The sequence below is a fragment of the Micromys minutus genome, assembly GCF_963924665.1.
Source record: "Micromys minutus genome assembly, chromosome: 6".
Classification (NCBI taxonomy): Eukaryota; Metazoa; Chordata; class Mammalia; order Rodentia; family Muridae; genus Micromys; species Micromys minutus.
In genome coordinates this window covers 44,355,004-44,381,896 of record NC_137975.1, presented here as the reverse complement: position 1 = coordinate 44,381,896, position 26,893 = coordinate 44,355,004, and the positions used below count along the sequence as shown (strand labels likewise).

Here is a 26,893-nt window from a genome sequence, read left to right as displayed (position 1 = left end):
ATCAGCAAGTTAGTGGTGCATTATTACTACATGTCTGCCAGCCTCTTAGGTTTTCTAATTTCTCCCAGAAATGTGTTTCATGCGAAAACATTAGAAATTTCATCTTGTCTCTTTTATCTGTTTATCTCAAATGGTAACTGAATCTTTCATACTTAGAGTATTGTAGTTTATAATTGGTTTGTAGAGTATCATTCTATTTGGAGTTGATGTTTGATACAGTTTAGTGGATGACATTTTTGTAAGAAATGTTACAGAAGTGATTCTGTGTTTCTCTCATTGCATCTTGTCAGGTTGCACACTGATTCAGTTTTTCTGATTTCTTACATTCTTACTTTCATCTTTAGTCAGAGTGATATCTGTCAAGTTTCTCCTCTACTAGGACGGTTTTGTTCCCTTGTATCCAGTGCCACATTGTGGGGCAGTAATGTGTGTGAGCACTTTGCTCTGGGTAGTAATGTGAGCACTTTGCTCTCTGGCTGCCCTTTACTTCTTCTGACATCCATAACTTTCTTAATTTATTGCTGGGATTTGTGGCTAATTTTTAAGTTTCTTTTATATTTTTCAGTTTGCATTCTATTATAATAAAAAGCCCAATTATAGTGTGGACTTATTGCCATGCTATTTTATTTTGTTTTATTAAACAGAGTCACATGTACACCAGGATAGTTTCATATGCCAGCTAGTTAAGGATGAATTCTGTTGCGGTAAATAATAAAAAAGCAAATAATAAAAAAGAGGAGGCTGGTAACTGAGTGTTACTGCTCTCCTCTACCCCTGGCTCTCTCTGACCCGGGCGGTCGCTCCCAGGCTGGTTCCAGCTCTGTTGGGCCATATGGAACTTGCACAAATTTATCTCAGTGGCTCCATGCTGGCTCCCAGGGTTTTCTCTGACCTGGGCCGTCCAAGAGCAGTTCCAGGGAGGCACCTCGCCATGCTGCACCCACTTGGCCGGCTGTCACCTTACCACAGGTCCACACATCCCAATTCCGTGGTGAGCTTGGTGCATCTCATCACTTCATCTTTTCTTGAACTCAATTTAAGTTCCCACATGAAGGAAAACATCACACAATAACCTTTGATCCAAAGATATAATTTGCCCATCTAGACAACACAAAATCCTGTACACACCCATCCCTTATAAAATATTCATAACAACCTGTATCTATGCGCAGAGAAGAATGTTTACATCTACTTCCATGTTGCTCCCAGCTTCTCCTCACTCTGGCTCCTTCTCTCTAAACCTTTGTTCCCACCCATCCTTCTGTCTTAATCAATGACAGGCCTTGTTTTATCTTGTACCTCCCTTCCTGCATAAAGATCATCTTACAGAATTCAGACTTCATTGAAAAAAATATTTATTTTGCTTTTTACTCTTATTTATGTATATATGCCTGCTTGTGTGTGCACCATGTATGTTTTGTGCTCATGGAGACCAGAACAGTGTCTTGGAATTTCTGGAACTGCAGTTCCAGGTGGTTGTAAGCTGGTTGATGTGGGTGCTGGGAACTGAACCTGGGTCATCTGTAAGAGCAGCATGTGTCTTAACTATTAACTACCTCTTCTGCCCCATGACCTTGAACTTCTGTTCCTTCTGTATCTTTCCTGAATGTTGAGATTATAGGCATCAGCCACCATGCCTTGTTTTGACTCAGTTCCTGTGATGCTATAAGCAAGCATTCTGGCATATGAGCCACAGTCCTGTTTGTTTCTGTTTTATTTTAATAGGCCATACTTTTAGTATCTTCATTTATTTTAATGTTTATACTATGTTGCTGTGTAGCTGATGGTACCTCGTTAATCTGCCTGTTTATACTCTTGTTTCTATCATTCTCCAAGCATTTTTTAACTTTTCACACAGAAGGTATTTGGTGGCTAGCAATAGAATGATTTTTCTCCAAGGAACTAGATTTTCTTTTATACAACTGCTATTTAGAAAACAATGTATATACTAAATGTACTTATTATTCTTAGGGCATTTTTGGCCTCAGTTGGTATAGTTAGTTAACAGTTGTCTGACTGGAGAGATGGCTCAGTGGTTAAGAACACTGACTGTTCTTCCAGAGGTCCTGAGTTCAATTCCCGGAAACCACACGGTGACTCACAATTATCTGTAATGGAATCTAATGTCCTCTTCTGGTATGTCTGAAGACAGCTACAGTGTACTTATATAAATAAAATAAATCTCAGAGAGAGGTACAACTTTATAAGGAAAAAATTGTCTGCTTATTAACATTGCAGTGCAAATTTACATATTAATATCTATATCATTTATAAATGTTGAAAATTATTAGTGATTTAAATAAGCTGCAACATTTGGATATACTTCTGTATACATACATGTACTGATGTGTTCTGTATCCATGTCTGTATACTAAGAATTCAGCAGTTCAGTGGCTTTACCAATTTTCAATTCATCTTGTATATGTGAGGTCCTTGTTGTTTCATTGTAACTTATCAGACCCCACTTGCTTCTTGTCCTGCATGGCATTCTCCTCACCCTCTTTAGGATGAGGCTTCTTCACTCAGCCACTGCTAATTCCCCTCTGTGGTTTTGTGCTGACATCGGTTTTACCTTTATCCCACCACTCTTAGGGAGAACAAGCCCTAGGCACACTGTGACACTTGTGTTGGACTGTCCCTGACTCTCTAGTGTGGAGACTTCCCTTGCTTGGTCCCTCATGGTTTCAAGAATAAAATATTTGAAGAGGAAGAGAGGCGGGGGGTGGGGGAGAGGAAGAATGAATTACCTAGTTTAAAAGTTTTATTCTTATCTAAATTAATTTTACAATGAGAAAAAAAATACATGTTCTTCTCCTCTCTGAGTTGGTTAGTAAGTTGTTTTTCTTTGGAGACAGTTTCTGTGTGTAGCTCAGGCTAGCCTCAAACATAGATCCACCTGCCTCTGCTCCCCAAGTGCTAGGACTAAAGGCTTGTGCCACCATTGCCTTGTTTTAGTTTTTATAAATTTTTATTTTTGAATTTAATATATAGTCAATGTGTTTTGTATATATCCCCCCATATTTTTTCTCAACCCTCCCACTATGTCTCACTCATGTCATCTTTTTAAAAAAAGAACTCAAGTTCAAAATTAATGCTACTCAGATGCAAATGGCTGTGAAGCCATCTCCTGGAGCATGGTCAAGCTACTCAGAACTACATTCCCGAAGAAGACCCTTTCTCCCTTAGCAGCCATCAACTGCCAATAACTGTTCCTCCAGGGATATGTGTGAACCCCCCTTGTTGATTCCTTATAGAATGGTGACTAGTTTGGTCTTATTCAGGCCTTAGGTAGGCTTCACAACTGCTGTGACTTTGTGAGTGCAAATGCAATAGCCCTTCATGCCCTGAAGATTGCTCTGCAGCATGCTCACAGACTTCTGAGTCTTACCATCTTATCTGCCCCCTTTCTGTCCCGTTCCCTGAGCCTTGGAGACACGATATAATGTACATGTGTCATTTGGGCTGAATATTCCACAGACCCTTGTTCTCTGACAAATTGTCTGTATTAATCATCACCCACTGAAGAAGGAAAGGAAGCTGCTCAGATGGAGACTAAGAGCTGGTCCAATCTATGGATACAGGAACAGCTGTTTAGAAGGCAGTTTGATACTATTTCAATTTAAAGTGGTGATAGACTAGGACCTATACATTTTTTCTGATTCTTGACAGATTTACTGTACTGGGCATGAGTTTCCTCTTAGTGGAGCAGACTTTAAATTTTCCCCAAAAGTAATTAGTTGGTTATACTACTGACTATTCATAACACTATTACACTAGTTTGGCTTGCCAGTCTGTTTGTTATAGCACACTGGCTTCACAGCTAGGAAAGACTGGATGGCTTTTCTACCCTAGAAATGTACATGGCACCTTTTGGAACTGTGAAAACTAGCCAGTCGGGAGTTAAGCTTTCAGTGTTCTTTCAATGTCCTGTGACCAAATTATGTTGGAGAGGAATTTGAGCCAGAACAGCTGAATTGAACCAGCCAGCCAGAATTCAGAAAGAACTAGAAAGGGTGAGCTTATTCAGTAATACACCTCCAGGACATCTGTTGAGTAAAAGTTACCTATACAGTTGCTTGTAATTGCTTTGGGGATTTCTGGGACTTCCCTGAACAGTTGGAAGAGATATTATGAAGGAGAAATGAGGATAGGGAGAATGTAAATTTAAATGGGGAAGGGAACAGAGAGGGTTGGACAAAGAAAGGTATAGGAAGAAATAATTAAGGAAACTTGAAAAAGTTGTGCAGAAACATATTTATAAACTTACTGAAAAAAAAGCTTATTTATTTTTGGTGGCATATTGCTTTTTTTGGGGAGTGGGGCTAGGTAGTCAGTGGGTACTGCCTTCCTCAAGGCTGACAGTGCACTGCTCAGTTACAGCAGCCTCTTAAATGATGTGGGTCTTCACCTTCTTCTGAGAGAACTTGAGCACCCTCTTTTCTTTGGAGTTCCTGAGTAGTTCTGTGGCAAGCCACTCCTTGGACACAAACCCACATAGCTCCTGTCCTGCCTTGTATGAGCTTGGCATGTTTGCTGAGGTGCTGGTAGTGGCAAGTCATGGCTGTTGCTCTCTCAGGTTTTTGTTTCTTTCTTCCCCAGCTCATAAAGATCTGTCTGCCTCTGCCACCCAAGTGTGGAATTACGGTGTGAGCCGCCACTAGAGACTGGCAGCGGTTCTAATTTTGATCAGGCTGCTGCTGCTTTTGATAATTCTCTAGCTGTGAAGTTTATAAGAGAGTTTACAGCCCCACCATTATATGTGAGATTTAATTTTAAATTTTAAAGCATTTACCTGCCCATTGTTTTAAATTCTATATCTAGTTCCATAGTAATGAGGAAACAAGAAAACACATTTGAGATGTAACAACTTACTGGATTTGGTGTTTGCTCTAGGAGTACATGTTATTTATAAAATAGTGTATATTTGATATTTCCTTTAAAATTTGATTTTGATTGTCTAATTGCTTGAACTTCCTAATTTCTTTAACTTTTTTTACTGGTATTTTCTTCATATAGACTCTGTGTGTGTGTGTGTGTGGGTGTGTGTGTGGGTGTGGGTGTGGGTGTGTGTATCGCAGTGGCACAGTCTTACCATATATCCAAGTATAGTCTGTAATTTATGTAGCTTAGGCTGTCATCAAAATCACGATCCTTCTGCTCAATCTTTTGAATACTGGGATTGACATGTCCCAGCAACGCTAGAGTGTCTCTAGATTTATTACCCAGGTCACACCTGTGCTCATACCATGTCTGTACAGCCATTTTATTACCATTGACGGATGTGTGGGGTCCTGTCCTAGTCCATGTGTCATCTGCAATGTCATGTTTTTCAGAAAGGATCACTTGCAACATTATAAAATTAGGAATTACAGCTGTTTTAAAACATTGTAAAAAGAGAAGCTCAGTGGGTAAAGGTACCAAGCCTGCCAACTTGAGTTTAAACTTCGGGGCCCATTTGATATAAGGAGAGAACTGATTTCTCCAAGTTGTTTCTGATCTGTGTGTGTGCTTTGTGACTTGTGCCACCTATACAATAAGTGTTATAAGTCCCTAAGATGTTTCTTTATTCAACACATAACATAATGTAACTTGTAAGTAAATGGTCACATTTATATTGGTTTTAAAAATATTTGGAGGTATTGCAAGTTAGGACACTGTCTTAGACTTACTATCGCTAAAGTGAAATACCATGACCAAAAGCAACTTGGTGAGAAAACAGTTTATTTGGCTAACATGTCCACATTATAGTCCACCACTGAAGGAAGTCAGAACAGAAACTCAAACAGGGCAGGAACCTGGACATAGGAGCTGATGCAGAGGCCATGGAGGAAGGGTTGCTGCTTACTGGCTTGCTCAGCCTGCTTTCTTACAGACCATGTGGTGACTTCACCCACCAATTGCCTGGGCCCTCTCCTATCAATCACTAATTAAGAATATGGAGATTCTCATTCCAAAATAGATAAATTGGAAGAATAAAGGAAGTCATTGGTCTAAAGAAAGTATGAGGACCCAAGTGTGGATCTCCAGCAAGCACATAAAATGTTGGGTATGATGGCGTGCACCTGTAATTCTAGTGCTGGGAATCCAGAGACAGGAAGATATATCTTTGCTTGTGAAAATAACTATAAGTTCTTGCTTGCCCATATAACAGACATATAATCTAGATATTTAATGTATAACCTATAAGCCTATATTGGACAGGTTTTGAACCTATTTTAACTCACATTCTAGTCTTATGGCTCTTGTTACTTGCTGTTTCTACTGGCCATGTGCTCATGGTCCATTGCCTCTCCTGGAGGTTTTTTCCTCTCTCTGTCCTTTCCTTTCTCCTTATGACCCACAGCCAGGTAACTGCCTACTTCTATCTACTGCCCAATTACAGGCCTTTTATTGACTTGGAGAGCAAGTTAATACACCATTTAGTGTATTTGAGTATCTCCTCATAGGGGACGGCAATCAGATCTTGGGGGTCAGTATTTAGCATTTGAATACAAAGCAGCATCAGACCAACCACCTACATCTGGGGCTTGTTGGCCAGCCGGGGTAGCCAAATTGGTGAGCTCCAGGTGAGAATCTTTTATCTGAAAAATAAGAGGGAGAGCAATAGTGGAAGATACCCAGTGTCAGCAGGTTTCACATGTGTATTTACATGCTCTTTCAAATACATGCACATAGTATGTTAAATAGTTAAAAAATGAAGCAAGGCTCTGATTACTGTCATTGTCTGCCAGGGTTGTGTCTCTTCTAATGACTCCTTGTGTTCAGTTGAGGACTATATTGTGTCCATCTTTTCGTTGTTTGTTTTTGGGTCTCTTAGTTGTAGTGCCAGCTGTCCTGGACCTCAATTTGTAGACCAGGCTGGCTCTCAAGCTCGGATTTATCTGTCTGCCTCTTTCAGGGAGAAATATATCTTCAGCAAAAGTCCACTCGCTGTTAGTCATGTATTCAGTGTCATAAGTTTTTATTTTAATAGGGTTTTGTTTTGTTTTCAGACAAAGTTTGACTTTGTAGACCAAGCTGTCCTTAACCTCATAGACTCCTCCTTCCTCTGCCTCCCAATGCTAGGGTCCAAGGCTTGCATGGCCACGCTCAGCCTTATACTATGTCTTTAGGGAAGTGAACACTCACTTTTTCCCTGTGGTTTTTCTCGTTCTGTACTTTTTACTCTAGCCTTAGTTGTTATTTGGTAGTTTGAGCCTGAAGATTTCCCTGTTCTTTTCTCCTTGTGTTTTTTATGCAAAGACATGAGAAGGAGCAAGCTTCATGCTATTTCTACCATTAAGAGACCTTTATTGTTATAGATCTTTGGCTCAGGAATTTTTCTTTTTCTTTCTCTTTTCTTGGGCGGGGGCTGTTCCTTCTCTAGGGATATTTTTTCTTTCTTCCTTATCTGTCTTATCTGCTACCTCTGCCTTCTCACTGTCTGTGAGGCTCATGTTATCCTAACCCTCTCTGTCTGCTTCTGCCCTTGTCTCTTAAGTGATGGAATTATAGGTATGTAGCACCATGCTGCCCCCTTTAAAAAACAAAAACCATCTCTTTCTCTTAATTGGGGGTGCCTGTTATATATGTCCTGGGTGTAGTAATTCACTGCCTGTTTCCAAAGGGCCTAGAGCATTTAAAAATAGCAGTAGCTGATCAAATTCTGGGATTCCACACCTTTCCTTCAGTGATGCCTGAACCTCCTCCTTCAGGCCTGCATTACCAGTGGAGATTCTTGTTTGTCTCTCTTGTTCCAGTCTTCCTTGTGAGGTGCTATAGAAAATAGTCTGTGATTGCTATATGGGCATCACTCATTCTATGCAAATATACTGATATATAATGAATCTTTGGTAATTTTAAGCCCTAGGTTTGAATTTTTTTTTTTAAATTATTTAAGATAGGTGGTGCTGGTGCACACATTTAACTCTATAGCACTCAGGAGGCAGAGTCAGGCAGATCTCTCTGTTTGAAGCCAGCTTGGTCTACAGAATGTTTCAGGGCAGCCAAGACTGCACAAACAAACCCTGTCTCATAAACAAATGAACAGGCAAACAAAAAAAAAAAAACAAAGAAAAGATTTATTTATTTTGGTGTGTTGGTGTTTTGCCTACATGTTAAGTCCACTAGTACATGCAGTTTCTGTGGAGGCTACTAGGGAGCATTGGATTTCTTGGAACTGGAGTTAATAGAAGTCTGTGAGCTGCTATGTGGTGCTGGGAATAGCATCCAGGTTCTCTGTAAGAACAGCTAGTGTTCTTTACCACTGAGCTATCTCCCTGTCCCCTAGTTTTCTTTGTCTTCTTAAAATTTGAGATAGGTTTTTTGTTATTGTTTGAGCTCAGATTGGTTGTAACTGAAGATGTTGACCCTGATGAAATTGAGGGTGTTTGGGATGGTCCGTGTGTAGACTCAAGGATGGCCTTGACCTTTCTCTTGGTTTTCCTGTTTCTGCCTTCATCTGTGTTCCATCATGCCTAGCTTTGTTGTTTTTGTGAGGTAAGGTCTAATGTAGTTCAGGCTGATCCTAAACTTCTCATCTTTAGATGTGGACTACCACAACTGGTTTGCTTCTGTAATTTTTAAAAAGCTATTATTTTATATATAAAGTGTATACATGTGTATACTGTGTTCCTAGTGTCTACTGAGGCCAGAAAAGGGTGGGCTTTTGGGTCTCTTGACACTGGAATTAATGAACAGCTTTGAGTCAACATGTTTGTTCTGGGAATTGATTCTAGGTCCTCTGAAAGAACAGCCAGTTAATTTCAACTGCTGACCCATCCCTTTACCCTCTTATTGGTATAACTTTAAATGCCTATACTGTTATGTAGTTGTGATTATACCTTTTTAAGAAACTATCCGTGCATATGTATAGAGGCCAGTTGCCAACCGTAGGTGTTATTTCTGAGGTGCCATTATCTTTTTTTTTTTTTTTTTTTTAAAGACAGGGTCTCTTACTAACCTAAGGCGTGCTGAGTAGGCTAGACAGGTGAGCTGCCTGGTCAGCAAGCCCTAGGGATCTTTTTGTCCCTACTTCCTTAGAGCTGGGATCATATATGCATGACTCATTGTTATTACTATCAATTATATTGTTATTATAAATTATCGTAAATGTGTCCTTTCAAGAAGAACTGATAACCTATTTATTATTTTGAGACAGGGTCTTATTAACTAACTCAGGCTAGCCTGGAACTTGCCATGTAATCTAGGCAGACTTTGAAGTTGTGGTTCTTTTAACCTCCAGCCTCTTGAGTGCTGAGATTGTAGGTATGTGTCATTATTCCTGGACTCTGGTTCCTAAAATCCTTTTATGGGCATTGTAGTAGTTGGTCTTTGTGTAATCAACTTCTGGTTGGCTGTTTATTTTATCCACCTTTATACTGCTGGTAATAGAATAGTATTTCTATAATTAAGTCTTTATCACATGGCCACCCATGTTTTTGAGCTGAGAAAGCCTAATTTTACATGGGAAATGAACAAAACAGCAGTTAAAATTGCTGCAGTTTAGAGAACTTATGATTCTAACATGAGCTGATGTGTTGTTCTTGGGCCTTAATTGTTAATGTGGACAGTTGAAGCAACCTTAAGTTCACTAACATGTTTTGTCCCATATGATATGGGACATACTCTCCTGCAGTGCCAGTAGAGAGGGCTCTTGTGTGGCAGGTCTGTGAGTCCAGTGAAGGGCTAATGCAAACAGAGCCTTTGTGAACCCACCCTCTCAAGTAATGAAGATTAGATAACAAATTTGCTGTCAGTTTCTGAAGATAGCTGTGAAGTACAGATTCATAATTATGTCTGTGATTTTTGTCTCATTTTTGTTCTCATCTCTTTATTCCAAGACTTGCTATATATGTGATGAACAAGGAAGAGAAAGCAAAGCAGCCACTGGTGCTTGCATGACATGTAATAAACATGGATGTCGACAGGCTTTCCATGTAACATGGTATGTTTCTATCATTGTAAAGAAATAACATTGGCAAACACATTATGTAAATGAAATTAAATATTTACCTACCCATATATTATTACAGTGCATTTTTTTTGGAATAGGTTTTCTGTTCAGTGCTGAGGATCAACTTAGTATCTTCTGGATGTCGTAAAAGCACTGACTCAGCTGCCTCCCAGACCTTGTTTATTGTTTTTGACCTAAAAAGCATATGTTGAACTTGCTTACTGTGCTCTGATTCCAAAGCATGTAAGAATTGTAAAGAATTTTTTCCTTTTAAATTGAAGTTTTACCCAGGTCTGGTGGCAAAATCATGTAATAATACCTGCTACTCAGGAGTTAAAGGCAGGGGGATTGCCAATTTAAGGCCTGTATGGGCTATAGAATGAGTTCAAAGCCACTTTGGACAAGCTCCTGAGAGGGAATGTGTGCCTTTAAAATACAGAAGTATGAGCTGGTGACATGGCTCAGCAAGGAGAGGTACATGCTTGCCAAGCTCAGTGCCCAGAGCTTAATCTCTGGACCCCACATAGTGGAAGAAAGCCAGCTCTCCCAAGTTGTTCTTGGACATGACAAATGCAATTCAGGGGTACACCCCTCAAAAACACACACTGATTGCATGAATAATAAGTAAGGACAGTAACAAATGAAAGGGGTAGTAATGCGACTTAGTGACGTGCTGGCCTAGCATATGAGAAACCCCAGACCCATCCACAGAAGGAAAGAGCATTGTTTGCATCTGTGTAATCACCACCACCTTTAGTGAGGTATGTTCTTTATCTGCACCAATATTGATTTTAAAAGTGAAAATTACTAGTTGTGAAAAAAGATTTAGCTGTGTCCCTCTTTCTGTTTTTATATCACTATTTTTTCCCTAATATTTTAAAAATTATAATTATCTTAACAAAACACTGTTTTGTTTTCAAAGGCTCTCATTGTTATCCAGGCCTGTTTCAAACTCCTGGGCTCATCTAGTTCCCCTCAGCACTTGGGATTGCAGGCGTGTACCCCTCATTATGTGCAACTTCTAAAGCAACTTCATTTCTATTTGGCAGCATAAAACCTTGATACATCTTTATTCATGATAGAGATGAAGAATTTATTGTAAATATAACCATAATTTTAAAGAATGATAAATTAGTTGCAAGTGGAGGTGAAATATCCTTGACCACAACTGCAGTAGAGCCTTTTCTGTCTCCTTTGTGAGGGAGCAGCGGCATAAGTAGGCCCTTGCTCATTGTAAGTAAACAGGTTGTTTCCAACAAGGCCAGACCTCTGGCCCCTATCTTACCTCATTTTCCTTTATGTTGTCTTACAGGTGCCAAAAAGTTAATTTTCTAAGCTTAAATATGTCATGGCTTGAGGTACTGACAACCTTGGCATTCATTTTGCAGTGCTCAGTTTGCCGGGCTGCTTTGTGAAGAAGAAGGGAATGGCGCAGACAACGTCCAGTACTGTGGCTACTGTAAATACCACTTTAGTAAGCTGGTAAGAGTGGTTTTCAATCCAATATTAAATAGCACTTGACTTTGACTAGATGGTGACACCATCACAAAAAGGGCATAAAATAAGAACACAGTCACAGGTTTTCCTGGATTTCCAGTGAAGATTGAATAATTAGCTTGCTGGGTGGTGGTGGTGAATGCTTTTAACCCCAGTGCTTAGGAGGTAAAGGCAGGCGATCTGTGTGAGTTTGAAGCCAGTGGTTTACACAGAGTAATTAATAACCCTGTCTCTGGGGAAAAAGACATTTAGCTTGTTCTTTATTGACAATGGAAAGAACTAGCCATTTAAAAATAATCTGCTTTACTACAATATTATAGATCATAGTATATACTAGCAATGGATAGCAAATACCGTTGAATGAGAACATTAGTGTCTAGAGAAGTGTTTATTTGGATGTTTTGGTTGCTTTGACTCCATGGTTGGTGATGTTGGGATTTTGTCACTCTCTTCAGTCCTGTTACATAGTTCTCACTCATTTGATTGTCATAGACTTACCTTTTCTTTTTTTCATTTACTAGGATATGGTAAAATAAAAATAAGGCTGTTTTGTAACTTGGTTAGAGACTTGGATAGGAGATATTTAGACTCATGTTTGAAAGGTTTTGAGATTTAGTCAGATTTCATGATTACAAAAAGTCAGACTTGCATGGATGGTTGAAACTTTTTGAAGCCTTTGTTGCCTTTTGTTTTTAAAATTTTTGAAGCTTTATACGTATTAGTGTTTTGTTCATGTGTTCACATTGTGTGTATGTGAAGTCAGGCAGAAGAGGGCGTCAGTTCCCCTGGGATTGTGAGCCCCTGTGGATGTTGGGCACTGAACTTAGATCCTCTGAAAGAGCAATAAGTTCTTTGAACTGCTGAGCTGTCTCTCTAGCTCATAGTTAGAAACTTTGGATTTTAAGTACTTATGTTCATTTTCTTTTGAAAAGTAACATTTTAATGCTCAAAGAATGTTTTTTCAGTTCTTCAATATGTAGATTCATATACATAGTTCTGAATATAGTTATATACATAGCACATTGTTATGGTGTTTCTCATTAAATGATGTTTAGCTATACCTAAAAGTGTGTGTCTTTATCAGCGTTTGCTAATGACTGATTTATTTTAATGGCTGATAGAAATGGACTGTTTACAAGAAGTTTAGATATTATAAAATTGAAAAGTGGAAAGCTGGGCCTGGTGGCATGTTTGTGACCCTACCTACCCAGCAGCACACGGGAGGAGGGAGAACCGTGGGCTACGGGGTGAGAGCCACCATCCTGCTGTATATTGTTGAGGGCTGGCCAGCTGTACGAGACCTGAAATAAATAGAATAATTTTGACATTTGGACAACTAGATTTTTCTCATTACTAATTATTGATGTAATCCTATTTGCTAGTTGTGAAATGTCAATCTGGTTAGTAAATAAAACTTGCATAAAACTTGAACTTGCTTTACAGTCACTTTAAAAACCAGTTTAAAACCACTTAGTTATGGCACCACCAACTGTAGGCTTTCCAAACAAGTCTCGCCTTCATGCTGTGTCATGCAGTCCTATATTTTAAAAGAAACATGTATGTTTTTAACAATACTTTAAAAAATGCATGGGTCTAACAGATACTTAACTTGTTAATAAATGACATGTAGAGATGAGCTTTTAGAGAGCTGTTTTTCTCAGTATTGAAAGTGAATGTTTCTTACTTTATTATTGGCATAAAGTAACTCTTTTAAGTGTTGATGTCCTGTTCTTCTAGACTCGCCATTTGTCTTTTTCCTGTGTCCCAAGTATTGGGATTTCTGTGTGCTGCTATCCCCAGCGGCTCTCTTCTTTAACATGGCTTTTTTCTTTAAAACTTTTTCTTAAAGTGAACTTTGAGAATGTAGTTGTTTCTTTTAAATAGGTATGTTTTGATACTTTGGGGAGGAGGACAGAATGTCTAAGTAGCCTTGGATGTCTTCTCTCTATATAGTCCATGCTAACCTTGAATTCAGTGATCTGCCTGCCTCTGCTTCCCTAGTGCTGGGATTAAAAATGTGTGCTACTATGCCTGGCTTATTTTCACACATCTTAATAAATATGCAAAAATATGGCATTGATGTTAAATTTAGGATTAATTTTTTTTCTTTGTAATGCGGTGGATTGTGTTTAAACTCTATTATGTAAATTGAAATACTGATCTAAAAAAACTTTAGACATTTAAAAAATTTTATAGTGAAAGTAGTTTAAGCCTCATAAAGTGGATTTTTATATACATATACACATATGTATATATTTTCTTTTTTAGAAAAAGAGCAAACGGGGATCTAATAGGTCATATGATCAAAGTTTAAGTGATTCTTCCTCTCACTCTCAGGATAAACATCATGAGAAAGAGAAAAAAGTAAGTGGATTTGTTGTTGCTAATTATGTAGCACATCACTTAATAAACTTTAAAAATCTTTTTAGGTAAAATTGTTTTTCTACAAGCTAAATGTAAGCATTGAAATTCAAAAAAATTTTGGCTTAATAGAATATTAAATCAAAGACTAGGTTTAAAATAATGCCATATTTGTAAATATGGTTTTGGCCAACGGAATTGAACGTTTAAATGCAGTTGATTGACAGCATGTCAGTGATTTCTTGCATGTGTAACAGGCCATCTTACATCTTGTGATGACCTGAGCAATGATACTTTGTTGCTATGTGTCACTAACTGATTATTTCACATGTAATAGTTTTCTCATCAGCTTTTCTTCTTCATAAGAGAACAACTTTGAATTCTAAATAGTCTTACCTGATTTTTATTTTTCAGCGATGCTATTTTTTTTCTAGTAGCCAAATATATCATTAGCGAATGTTTTGCCTTTTTAATTAAAATACTAAATCTTGCCTAAATACTAATCTTCTGATTTACCTGTTCTGTGCTTACATTTTTACTTACTTTAAAGGCTATGGTTAATTTTTTATTAATCAATAAAAATAGTGAATATCATAGAATTATTTATATTGGTTTGTGATTAAGACTATATTGGAGGTACAGTAAAGGGATAAATTCTGTGAATCATATTAATGGAAATAAAGTAAGAGATGGCATCTTGAATGGAGAAAGAATGTTCTTACACAGTTGATATGGGCTTGTTTCGAAACTGTCTGCAGATTGTATTTAATTATGTGAGAATAAGGTCATTATAAAGTGCTTACGATTTGGGAAATGCTATTGTATAGTTATTTTAGCACATTTTGGTTTCAGTTTACGTTTGTATCTTTTTCAAGTATATTAAATTTTCAGATACTTAGTTTCAAGAGTGTTTCTTACTGTGACTAAATAAGTACAACTTTATACTTAAGTTTAGCAAAGGCAATAGTTATGTATGTAAACATTGGAGGTCTCTGGTAATTCACAGTTGCATGTTTATCTCATGAAGCAGTTTTGTGATAAAGTAACAGTAGGATTATGTTCATTGCTTGGCTTTTTGATGATCAGAATGGCAGGAGTTAGTTTAATATTAAGGGTTTTAATAAGTGATTCCATGTGAAAGTATGAACTGACATTCTGCAGGTCGGCCTTATTACAGTGTGAAGTCTTAGCATTTGGTCTTTAGTTGTTGTATTTGATAAGCATTGGTTTGTTTTAGAAACGAGCATTTCCTGGTCATACTGGTTGAATGTATGCTCTGCTATGTTATTGAAGGTTGGTTATTAATGTGCACTGTTGAATGAATACAGGTTAGTGGTTGTGCTTGTTACTTACCTTCCACAAATGAATGTTACTTTCTATTTTACCTAACCTTTGTAAATTGTTGTGGAATTCTAGATTTAAAGTATCATATTTAATTCAATTTGTTTAGCTTTAGATTTTAGATTTGAAAACAATAATTGAATTTATTTTTAGCATATATTAAAGGTAGGACAATATTTGTTTTCAAGCTTATAAAATCTATTTTGTTTTTCTCCTTCTGGTGCTAGTAGTGGAGCCCAAGGCCTGCCTCAAGCGTGAGAGACAAGTACTCTGCCAACTGAGCTACACCCTCAACCCATGCTTCTATATTTTATCAGTAATTGAGGTTTATTATACACATGAGTTAAACCTACTATAAGTTTTATCATTAGGCTTATTAGTTTGCCCTAGAGTAGGACTTTTAAAGTGTGTTATGATATGATGTTAAGCAACACCATAGTTGAATTGATGAGAGTTTTGCAGACAGATCTTTTCCTCCATCTTTATACTTATTTTAAGAGCTATTTCTCCCTGTTGTAAGGAGAATTGTAAGCTGCCTCCCTGTTGACCATTCATAGACAGAGTGGTTCTTTCTGTGTTGCTCATCATGCAAGACTTAAGCCCTTGTGTTTAAATTGTCATCTTGCCTCATCCTCCTTAGTAGTTGTAATCACAGGTCTGCGTCATACTTTACCTGGCTATATTCTCTTGGATTTTAATGTTTAGGCGTGACATGTTGATATACACGTGTTATTCCAGTACCAAGCCTGGGCTATTAAGCCTGGAACTACCGAACTTCCTAATTTATTCTCTGGGTACTGTATTAACACATGTCTATAGATATCTAAGAGAAAAAATGGCCACGTATGTTGAACATATACAGACCTTATTGTATTAAATGTTACAGGTAATGTTGAATCAGTATGTGTGAGGATATCTGTAGATTATGTGCAAGTACTACAGCATTATATGTAAGAGACACGAGTATCCATGAGTGTGCCAGACACAGGAATGTCTCCTGTAAACGACCCATGACCACCTGGAAACAACCCATGACCACCCCTAATAATGTTAATCAGATGATGTATTTCATTGAAATGTAACATTCATAATCTGTGCGTACTTTGGTATTTTATTTATCATCCTGTTTTTGTTTCTTTGTTTTTTTTAAAGATTCACTTATTTCATGTATTAGAGTACATGGTCGCTGTCTTCAGACACACCAGAAGAGGGCATCAGATGTCCATTACAGATGGTTGTAAGAGGGAATATTAAGAGTGGCTCATAGGCTATATGGTCTGAGTAGTCCAACAATGGCTGTCTCTTGAAAGAAGGTCAAAGATTTGGTAGTTCTTTGTTCTATGAGACTGACTGTCTGATCAGTCCTAATCTGGTGCTAAAATGCCAGATAAGTCCTAGAGAGCTGCTGGTCTTTAGTCTACATTGAAATCCTGAAGTTATAGACTTTTAACTGTGGTGTAGGCTTTTATGGGGGTGCTGGGGTCTGAAATTTGGTCTTCATGTGTCTTAGTCAGGGTTTCTTTCTATACCTGCATAAACATCATGACCAAGAAGCAAGTTGGGGGAAGGAAAGGGTTTATTCAGCTTACACCGTCCACATTGCTGTTCATCACCAAACCGGACTGGAACTCAAGCAGCTCATGAAGCAGGAGCTGGTGCAGAGGCCATGGAGGGATGTTACTTTCTGGCTTGCTTCTTCTGGCGTGCTCAGCTTGCTTTCTTATAGAATCCAGCACCACCAGCCCAGGGATGACACCACCCACAATGGGTCCCTTGATCACTGAAAATCTTATAATCCCACAAGAAAATGTCTTACAGTTGGATCTCATGGAGGAATTTCCTCAAGGGAACCTTTCTCTGTGGTAACTCCAGCTTGTGTCAAGTAGACACAAAACTAGACAGTTCACCATGCTTGACAGCAAGCAATTTACATAGTAAGTTCTCTTTCTTTTCCGTATGTCAGCCATTTTCTTTTCTTTTGTTTTCTTTATAAAGTAGGTTCTGGAACCAAACTCATGTCCTTATATTTACAAGGCAAGTACTTTATCGGAGCTCTTTCCGAGCTCAGTTGTTCTTTATTAATAGTTTTTCTTTAGTTCATGTTCTTACTTTGTGTTCATTATTATAAATAATAAGACATTAGACTGTACTTTTGAAAATCTGGAAGTCTCTTGTTAATAGATACTTCCTGACTCCATTGCTTCAAATTCCCAACTTCTTAAATTTTGAGGTCAGGTCTTAAGTCTGCTAAGCTGACCTGAGGCTTGCTTTGTTGTAGAGGAGGACCTTGGACTTCTGGTATCATGTCTTTGCCCCCCACAGGCTAGGAACTGAACCCAGTGCTTTGTCTTGCTATAGAACTCTGCCAACTAAGTACCCTTAGTTTCAGTTTTTCAATTTTTTATCATTTTCCTTTTTTTTTTTAATCCTTTAATTTAAGGATTTAGTAGGACTCAGGTCTTGCTCCTGCTGAGAACATATGAGGTGTGTGTGTGTGTGTGTGTGTGTGCGCGCGCGCACACACACACACACACACATACACATATATTTGTAGATACAAATTCCAACACCTCACCATTTCCTTTTAAGTGCTCAGCAGCAGTCTACTTAAAAGCTATACTTTTCTGGTAACAGTCTTTTAAAAATTATTTATTTATTGTACTTTTAATTTTTTAAACATCTATTTTTAATGATGTCTTTTAAATGCTTTAACCTATTTTGTAGTTCACCACCCACCAGAGGTAGTGAGAAAGAAAAGGATACAGGGCAAGTAGAAAGGTCTTTTGGAGCAACTCCTGTCTGTTGTCTGGAAATTGGCAGTTCGGTTCATAGATCAACAGGGGCATCTCAATCCACTTGCAAACACATTGGATATACTGGCAGCTCCGTTCAGTAGAGTTGGGATAGCAAACACGAATCAGCAACTGTGACACTACCTAGTATAGACAGTCAGGACTTAGCCTCTGCAAGAGTCAGCAGGAGGGACCAAGAGGAACACCAGAAGTCCGTGGTTGTGCCTCTCAGTGAAGTGAAGATTAGCTAAGACTCATAAGCATTGCACAGATAGCTTTATAGGCAAGCCAAGCTCAGATTCCTTGTCATTGTCCATCAAGTCCAAACATCACCTGTCCTCTGTTGGGCTTGCCTCAGCAAGTGCATCTGTCTCAGCTGCCAATCAGCCTGAGTCCTTGGAAGCTGTAAGAAACTGCAGCCCACCACCACCAGAAGTATTTTGGTACGTTTCTCTCTAGCTCAACCACACAATATAAGGTGGATGGATACATGCTTGTTGTTAGCAAAGAATCCTTCATCATGAGTTCTTTCACGTGTTTGCTTTAGCAGTGCATCCTTTTTTCTGTGTTTCAGCTAAACAGTCCTCCACATGTTTGCCTCAGCAAAACACCATCCAAACAACTGTCCAAAGAACCCTTAACTTTCCACTTCAATTTAGTGTGTGCATGTGTGGGTATCTGTGTTGCGCAGCCATGTGTAGAGTTCTAGAGGACAGCTTGTTGGAATTGGTTCTCTGCGTCTGCATTGTGTGTTCTCAGGATTGAATTTAGCTTCTCAGGTTTGATGGGATGTGTCCTTACCTTCTGAGCCATCTCGTCCGCCCTGTGAACAGTCTTGCTAAATGCCCATAAAGAGTTTCACTGATGCTCTTGTGAATGCCCTATAGATTTTGCTTTCTCTAATCACAAACAGCTTGTATTTTGAGGTTTTATTTTTGTAAGAATATCTTAGTACTTTTTAAGGACTTTTCTATCTGCAAATTTTATCATTTACCTTTTATAGCATGATGTATTAAAATTTATTGGCTTAAAACTACTATAAAAATTATGGTCTTGTCTTTGCCTATAGATCAGCAGTTGGAGTTTAGCAGCTATTTTTAACTCAGCATCTCTCATCCAATTTCTTTGATAATGTTGGCTTACAATGGGGTTTGGAGAAGTGCAGATGAAGTCAGGGAGTCGGGTGACAGTAGAGCTGTGTGAAGGTGTGAGTGAGGGTAGTAAGTCTTTAAATGTCTTTAAGCTGGTATTAGGAGGAATTTTTGCCTAAAGGACTATTCTCTTAGGACTCCCTGAGTATATGACAGTGACACCTAGCCTATGTTTTCCTTTCGGAATACTACTTCGTTTCTGTGGGGTGGTTGTGATGAAATACATATGATGCAATATTTTCCATTTGATTTTTCTGTCGTATTCTCAGTTGTTCTGCTGTTAGTATTCTCATTTTTGCTGTATATATCTGTTGGTACCATAGGTCAGTGTTAGTCAGGAAATCAGGCATTACCTATGGGCAAAGGTCCTTGAAGATTGTGATGGTTAATTTTAATAGCCAGCTTGACACAGTCTTGAATCATTCAAGAAGAGGAGTCTTTCTGAAGGATTGTCTCCATCAGGTAGTGTGTTTGTGTAAGGAATTGTCTTGATTGCATTAATTGAGTAGGAAGGCAGCTGAGCATTGCCAATGGCACGGTTATATAGGCACTGGGCCCTGCATTCAGCAGAGTGGAGAAGGTGAGCTCGTGCTTGTTTTCATGTATGCATCTACTGCTGTTCTGACTGCGAGTGTAATGCGGCCACCTCTCAAACTTTGTCTCTGAAATTATTATTGACACAGGGAGTTTTCAAGGTTTATTCTTTCCATATCCTTTCCTTGGTATTTTGTTCTACAGTCTTTCTTCAATAGTGGAGGTAGGAATCTACAGGGGTAACTAGGGAGGGGATTAAGAAATGCAAAGAGAAATAAATTGTCTTTTGGATTTAGTGCTACAGAAGCAGTTGGGAAGTTTCAAAATGATGATTAGAGCATAAGCTCATTGAAGGTTATAGACTAATAAAAACCAAGATATAGTATGAGTAACTTAATTCTTTGAAGATTCTTAGACATGGGGCTGGAGAATTAGCTCATCTGTTAAGAGTACTGGCTACTTTTCCAGAGGACCCAAGTTCAGTTCCCAGCACCCACATGGTAACTCCAGTTCTAGGGCCTCCCACTCATTGTTCTGGCCTCCATGGACAGTATGAATGTGACACACAGACATATATGCAGGCAGAACGTTAATACATGCAAAAGAATAAAAATATATAAATGTTAAAAGTATTTTAGGATTAAAATAAATTAATCTTAAAAAATCTTCACTATGAAAAAAGGTGTATACACACACACACACACACACACACACACACACACACACACACACACACGAAGAAAATACTTTTGCTCTAATTTGGTCCAGAAAGGAGAAAAGAAGCCTGAGGGTAAGTAAGTCACCTTGTGGAAGAAGATGATATATAGAGTGGCTTGTAAGGATAAGGAAGCAAGTAGTCTTCAAGACTGTTTATAATCAGAAAGTTGAAAGTGATGCAGGGGAAGCCAGATTTATAGAAAATATTGGAGCTAAAGTCCTAGAAGATTTATGACCTTTTTTGTTCCTGGTGTGTGTGTGTGTATGGTCATGACCATCAGAAGATACTAGCTTGACATACATGGTATTAGGGCCTTCACATTTGCAAAAAAGAAGAGTTTTTAGGACACGGGGAAGTAGACCTGGGGCCATTTCAGTGTTCAGTGTTCTCAGTCCATCCATTCTGCAGGCACCACACATGAATCAGCAGCTGTAATTTAATCCAGAAGAAATTGTCAGGTGAGGTGAAAATTTAAGGGTTCTTTAGAAAGTCACTTGTGTTGAATGTGTTTTTCACTGGGGCAAACATGTGAAGGAGTGTTTTCCTGTAGTGGACACAGGTGAAAGGCTAAGGCAGAGTTGTGAAAGATCATTTAGCTTATATAGACACAGGAGAGGATGTTCTGAGCAAGCATGTGAAAGGACACGTGATGATGGACTCTTTGCCAATTGGTCTGCCTTACATTTCGTAGTTGAGCTGCATTTGCTGGGACTCCATAGAGAGAAATGTCCACCCCCAAACAAAACAAAACAAAAAACCCCACTACTTCTGGTGGTGTACTGCAGTGCCTTGCCGCTTCTAAGGAGTCAGCTGATTTGCAGAGTGGTGTCAGCTGAGACAGACTCAGGTACTGAGATAAGACGTGCTTAGGCAAGACCCATGCAGAACACGAGATGTCGGGAGGCTGTAAGTAGAACTCGATGGCCAGTGACAGAGGCTGAGCTCGGCTTGCTTATAGCTGTGCAATGCTTTGGTCTTTGATGCTGATCTTCACTTTTCTGAGAGAGATAGCGCTGAGAAGTTTTCTGGTGTTCCTGTCAGCCCTGGTCCCTCCTGTTGACTTGTGCTGAGGCTGTGGCCTGACTGTTCCTGCTAGGTAGTGTCACTGCTGCTGACTTATCTTTGTTATCCTGACTCTACTGAACTGGACTCTGGTGTAACCACGAGGTGTTTGCAAGTGGATCGAGCTGCTAGTACTGACCTGTGAACTGAACTGCTGATTTCCAGACAACACAGATGGGAGTTGTTCTCAGGAACCTTTCTAAACAGGTCCACTTCCCCCATGTCCTTTCTTTCCCACTACCTCTCTGGTGGGGTCGTTGGCTACAAGGGAGGTTAAAGTGTTTAAAAACCACCATTAAAAATTGGAGTTGAAAAAATGAAAGTTACAGTGAGGCTCACCAACTGGCCCTGGTCTGCAGACATGATAGGAAACTGATGAGAAATTCTTTGGTGAGTTTTTCTCTATCACATTATAAATGAAGTTCAGCAAAGAATGTAAGGTGAACCAATATATGTGTGTTATCAGCAACGAGGTGGAGCAAAGCTACCCAGTATTTGGACTTGAACTGTCTCTGGGGTCATTTATGTTTCTTGTGAGAATCACATTCCTTCACCCGTGTCTGCTCCAGCAAAACATCCTTTCACCTGTGTGCTCTAGCACAACAGCGTTTATAGAACTGACTTTCCAAAGAAAGCACACGTTTTCTTTTTGGGTCAGTTTTATTTTAGCAAAGTAGTTAGCCAGCATATTGATAATTTTCTGTGTCATTCTCAAGTCTTAGTTCCCATGAAATAGTGCAGAGAGTCAAATGCCATCTATTCCTGGAATCTGTTGCATTAAACCAAAGCACCCTGGGCTTAAGGCATATGAAATAAATGCATGGATGCTGTTTCTTCCTATTACTATTACTATTCTGGGCTTTGAGGCTATTGATCTTATATATAACCATGAGAAAAGTGTCTAGAAAAATAGTTGCTTTACTTGAAAGACTAAACCTAGTGAAAGGACCATATCTTACTCAGAACCAGGGAAATGAATTTATTTAATAACTAGATATTCATTAATAAGAGATTTAGGTAGAGTTGTTTCTATAGGTTATAATAGCAAATCCAAGTGACTTTATAGTGTTTACTTTCTATTCACAGCCAAAATCAAAAGTGGACTTTTTGATTGACAGGTTTCTTCCAAATAATGAATCTGCTTTTTTTCTTCCTTTCCTCCCTCCCTCCCTCCTCTCCTTCCTTCCCTCCCCTCCTCCACTCCCTCCCTCTGTCTCACCCCCTGCCCCCCCATTCCTTCCTTCCATAGTTTTAGTGGATGTACTATTTTGCTTCTGTGGCTGTGATAAATACTGACTGTTCCAAGCTGGGGCAAAAAAGGGTTTCTTTGGCTTACTGTTTATCATTGTTGGAAAGCCAAAGTAGCTACCCGGAGGATGAAACTGAATTACAGATCATAGAAGAATTGCTCACTGACTCCTTCCTAGGCCTGTGTTCCGTTATCTTCTTTTCCTGGAAGGATACTCTCTAGCTGCATCACCACCTATAACAAATCAAGAAAATTTCTAAAGAAAATTGGCCCAAAGTCCAGTCCAGTGATGGCATTTTATTTTTCTGAGGTTCACCTCATCTTAGATGACTCTAATTTATGCCAAATTGGTAAAAACTAGGAAGGATAGTATAGTTTAAGAGAAAAACATGGTATAGTGTAGGTGAAAATTCCTGGCAGTCTCCAGGGAAAATGGAGAAAAAGTCATGCCTTTTAAATTACCCGTGGATTAGAACTAAAGATACATTAAGAAAGGAAAAGACATACCACACGAAAGTGTGGAGGCAGGCTAACGGATTGTGGAAAGAGCCCCCAAATCCAGCTCTTTCAAAACTACTGCACCTCTTGCTGCCGTGCTCATTTGTATTGCTCTCCCCTAATGGAAGCATTGTGCATACGACTTTGTTGGGTGTCTAATGGGGTGGACCTCGTAAAAATGGCTTTATTAAACCTCAAGGGAAGCTGGATAATTTCTGTGCTACATAAGACCTGAACTTGGTGAATAGTGGTTATCTCTGCAGCCCATTTTAGGAGTTTAGTTTGAGACAGGCTTTTAAATAATAGGTCAAGCTGGCTTCAAACTTCTTGTGTGGTTGAGGAAGACCTGAGCTCTAGATTCTTCTATCTCCCAAGTGTGAGATTTTAGGCTTATACTGTACTTCTCTAGCCTATTCTTGAAGTCTTGAATAATTACAGAAAAATTTAAAAAGCAGAGAACATGTTAAAAAAATCAATTTAGTTATCAGTCCAAAATAGCTATTATTACTAGTAAATTTTTTTCTATGCATATACAGATGAAAAGAATGGTTAGATAAGAATATTTTATTGGGCTGGAGAGATAGCTCAGTGGTTAAGAGCATAGACTGCTCTTCCAGAGGTCCTGAGTTCAAACCCCAGCAACCACATGGTGGCTCACAACCATCTAATGAGATCTGGTGCTCCCTTCTGGTGTGTCTGAAGACAGTGACAGTGTACTTATACATAATAAATGAATATTTTAAAAAAGAATATTTTATTAAGATGAATTAAATAGATGTGGAATAGATTATTTTGATTTTCAAGTAAATTTGTTTTATTCAAGAAATATCCTTTCAAGATGCCTTTACGGCTAATAACAGAAATTAGAAAAATAAAAAAAAAATTATAAAGGTGAATTTTTCTTCTAGTTTGGATTCTTTAAAGAATGTATGCATGTCTGACTTTATGTTTGTACACTATTAGCATGTAGGAGCCTGACAGAATGGGTTACATGACAGGTTAGATCTCCTAGAACTAGAGTCTGTAGACTCCTGTGTACTACCATGTAAGTGCTGGAAACTGAACTCTGGAAATAATGGGACACTGAAATCAGGGTGGCTGAAAGAATTGGGAATGCCTTTTTCTTATTTTTGTGTGTCCATAATTTGTATATGTATGCATGTGTGAATGGAGGCCAAAGGTGGATACTGGAAGTCTCTCTTGATTGTGTTGTTGTATCCTTCGGAGCAAGGTTTCTTTAGTCAAAAACCCAATGCTTATCAGCTGATAGAGCTAGTCTGGTTAGTCAGTTTGATCTTTGGCACATAAAAAGAAAAAAAAAAAGCTGAAGAAGTTGTGTATGTAGGTATTTTTACCTGCTTGTCTGTCCATGCACCTTGCATGTGCCTGACAACAGCAAAGTCCAGGAGAAGTCCTTGTGCCAGAGTTAAAGATGGTTGTGAGCTGTCTTGTGGGCATTAGGAGTCCAGCCTGAGTCCTTGGGAAGATTCACCTGTCCTTGATTCCACCTATACACATTAAAACAAAAGAAGACAATAGTAATTAAAGGTACTTGTAATTTATAAACAATCTTAATTTTTAAAGAATTCTTTATTAAAAAAGAATTATAGATACTGAGACTTGGAAGTGATAGTGGCTACAAGAAATTTCATGTTCATTTTCCTGTTTTTTTTTCTGATTTTTCTTTTTGCATAAAATTTTAAAGAATTTATTCACATGTATATGTGCTCTTGAACACCATCTTACACATGCAGAGATAAAAGGATAATTTTCGGGAGTTCTCTAGCATCAACCTGACAGTAAGCATCCTTACTCACCAAGCCACCTGACAAGTCCTTCATAACATTCTAAAACAAAAGTCACCCTTGTTGCAGTAAATATTAGAAGGAAGGCTTAACCTTTTATCAGTCCCCGAGGTCTCACTCTGTGGACACCGTTCTAGTATGGAACCAAGCACACGGACTCTGTCACACAGTCCAAGCCGCCCTCTCCAAGCAGTGCCCTTTCCAAGAACTTAACCCTGCCTGCCCTGTTGCTTCTGTCTCAGGTGGATTCCACCGCCCCAGCGTCTTTCCTTCACCGCCTGGCACAAACAGGACTCCAAAGGCCCGTAGCTTATCAAGTAAGGTTATATATTAAATTCTCAATCCACAAACCCTCTACACAATAAGCTTGGACAAAGATATAAGCTGCCCTTTTTGAGATAAAAAGATCCACAGAAACCCTTAAGACCACCTGGATCTAGATCCACCTCCATCTCCACCTTGATTCCTCCTGGAGTCTTCCTTTCCTCCTCCTCTTCTGTTTTCCTAGCCTTTCCCCACCTACCTCTTTACTATTCACCCATGTATCACATTAACATCAACCCACACACCCTAACCATTTTCTTCTGTACTTAATTTGATACTCATTTCAGTGATCCTTAATAATTTTATAAATATTCCCCCCAAACACCTCTGCTGGACATGCAGGTTGTTTCCTTCATAACCCATTACATGTATATGTGTTCCTATATTTTACTGAACTGTATTTAAGATTGTGTGTACTTCTTTTGATGAAATTACAAAGTGAAAGGTTTATGTATGTACTGGCTGGTTTTGTGTCCACTTAAGTTGGAGTTATCACAGAGAGAGGAGCCTCCCTTGAGGAAATGCCTCCATGAGATCCAGCTGTAAGGCATTTTCTCAACTAGTGATCAAGGGGGGAGGGCCCAGCCCATTGTGGGTGGTGCCGTCCTGGGCTGGTAGACCTGGATTCTATAAGAAAGCAAACTGAGCAAGCCAGGGGAAGCAAGTCAGTAAGTGACATCCCTCCATGGCCTCTGCATCAGCTCCTGCTTGGGTTCCAGTCCTGACTTCCTTTGATGATGAACAGCCATGTGGACAGTGTAAGCTGAACAAACCCTTTCCTCCCCAACTTGCTTCTTGGTCATAATGTTCGTGCAGGAGTAGAAACCCCGGCTAAGACAAATTGGTACCAGCATACTTGCGTATTCTTGTGACAACCTGACCATGTTTTGGGGAGGACTGTGGAAGGACTTTGGAACTTTGAGCTAAAAGAGCCATTGGGATATTAATAGTTTTGTGGGAGCTTGGAAGATGATGTTAAGAACAGTGCAGAGGATGGGGGCTTGGCTTGTGAAATTTCAGAGGGAAGATTAAAGACTCTTACCAGGGCTGTTGCTATTTTGATTGTGAAGAGTTTGGTTTTGGTTAGCTGAAGAATCAGCTGTGATTAACAAGATTCCAGAACTACTAAATTGCAAACTTTGCATTATTGGGACTATTGATGCTGGTCAGCTCCAGCTAAGAAATTAGTGATTAAGAAGAGACCAGCAGGACGCTCGAACTTCAAGGTGCAGCGCCCGGAAGATGGTTTCTGACTTCCACCTCCTTGGTGGCCAGTGCTCTCAGTCGTAAACAACTCCTTATTTGGCTGTGCCTGTTCAGCTTTCCTGCTTCCGCATTGAAGCAGCCTATCTGCAGGGCTCGCAGGGGTTGGCGGGCACAAGGGGATTTAAGCCTATGTGGGCCTTCCCCCCGGGGGCGGAGACAGAGACAGAGACAGAGAGAGAGGCAGAGACAGAGGCAGAGGCAGAGAGGCAGAGAGAGAGGCAGAGGCAGAAGCTTGTTCAAGGATCCTGAATAAACTGCTTGAAGATCTTCCCTGCTGGTCGAGGTTGGGCACAACACTCTCACGATGGCTCAGAGGTTCAGAGTTCAAATCCCAGCAACCACAAGGTGGCTCACAATCATC

At 39.2% G+C, this 26,893-nt stretch overlaps 1 protein-coding gene across 9 annotated transcripts in view; it reads left to right on the top strand.

The window, feature by feature from the left end:
- Positions 1-26,893, top strand: part of MLLT10 (MLLT10 histone lysine methyltransferase DOT1L cofactor) — a 124,618-nt gene that overhangs the window by 40,083 nt on the left and 57,642 nt on the right. For 8 of the 9 annotated variants that reach the window (XM_080918286.1, XM_080918285.1, XM_080918287.1 and 5 more), the window contains 3 exons: positions 9,822-9,925; positions 11,323-11,416; positions 13,700-13,795. In XM_080918286.1, the coding sequence (XP_080774412.1) occupies positions 9,822-9,925; positions 11,323-11,416; positions 13,700-13,795 (294 nt within the window). The remainder of the gene's footprint in view (positions 1-9,821; positions 9,926-11,322; positions 11,417-13,699; positions 13,796-26,893) is intronic. The other variant, XM_080918288.1, reaches the window with a different exon arrangement.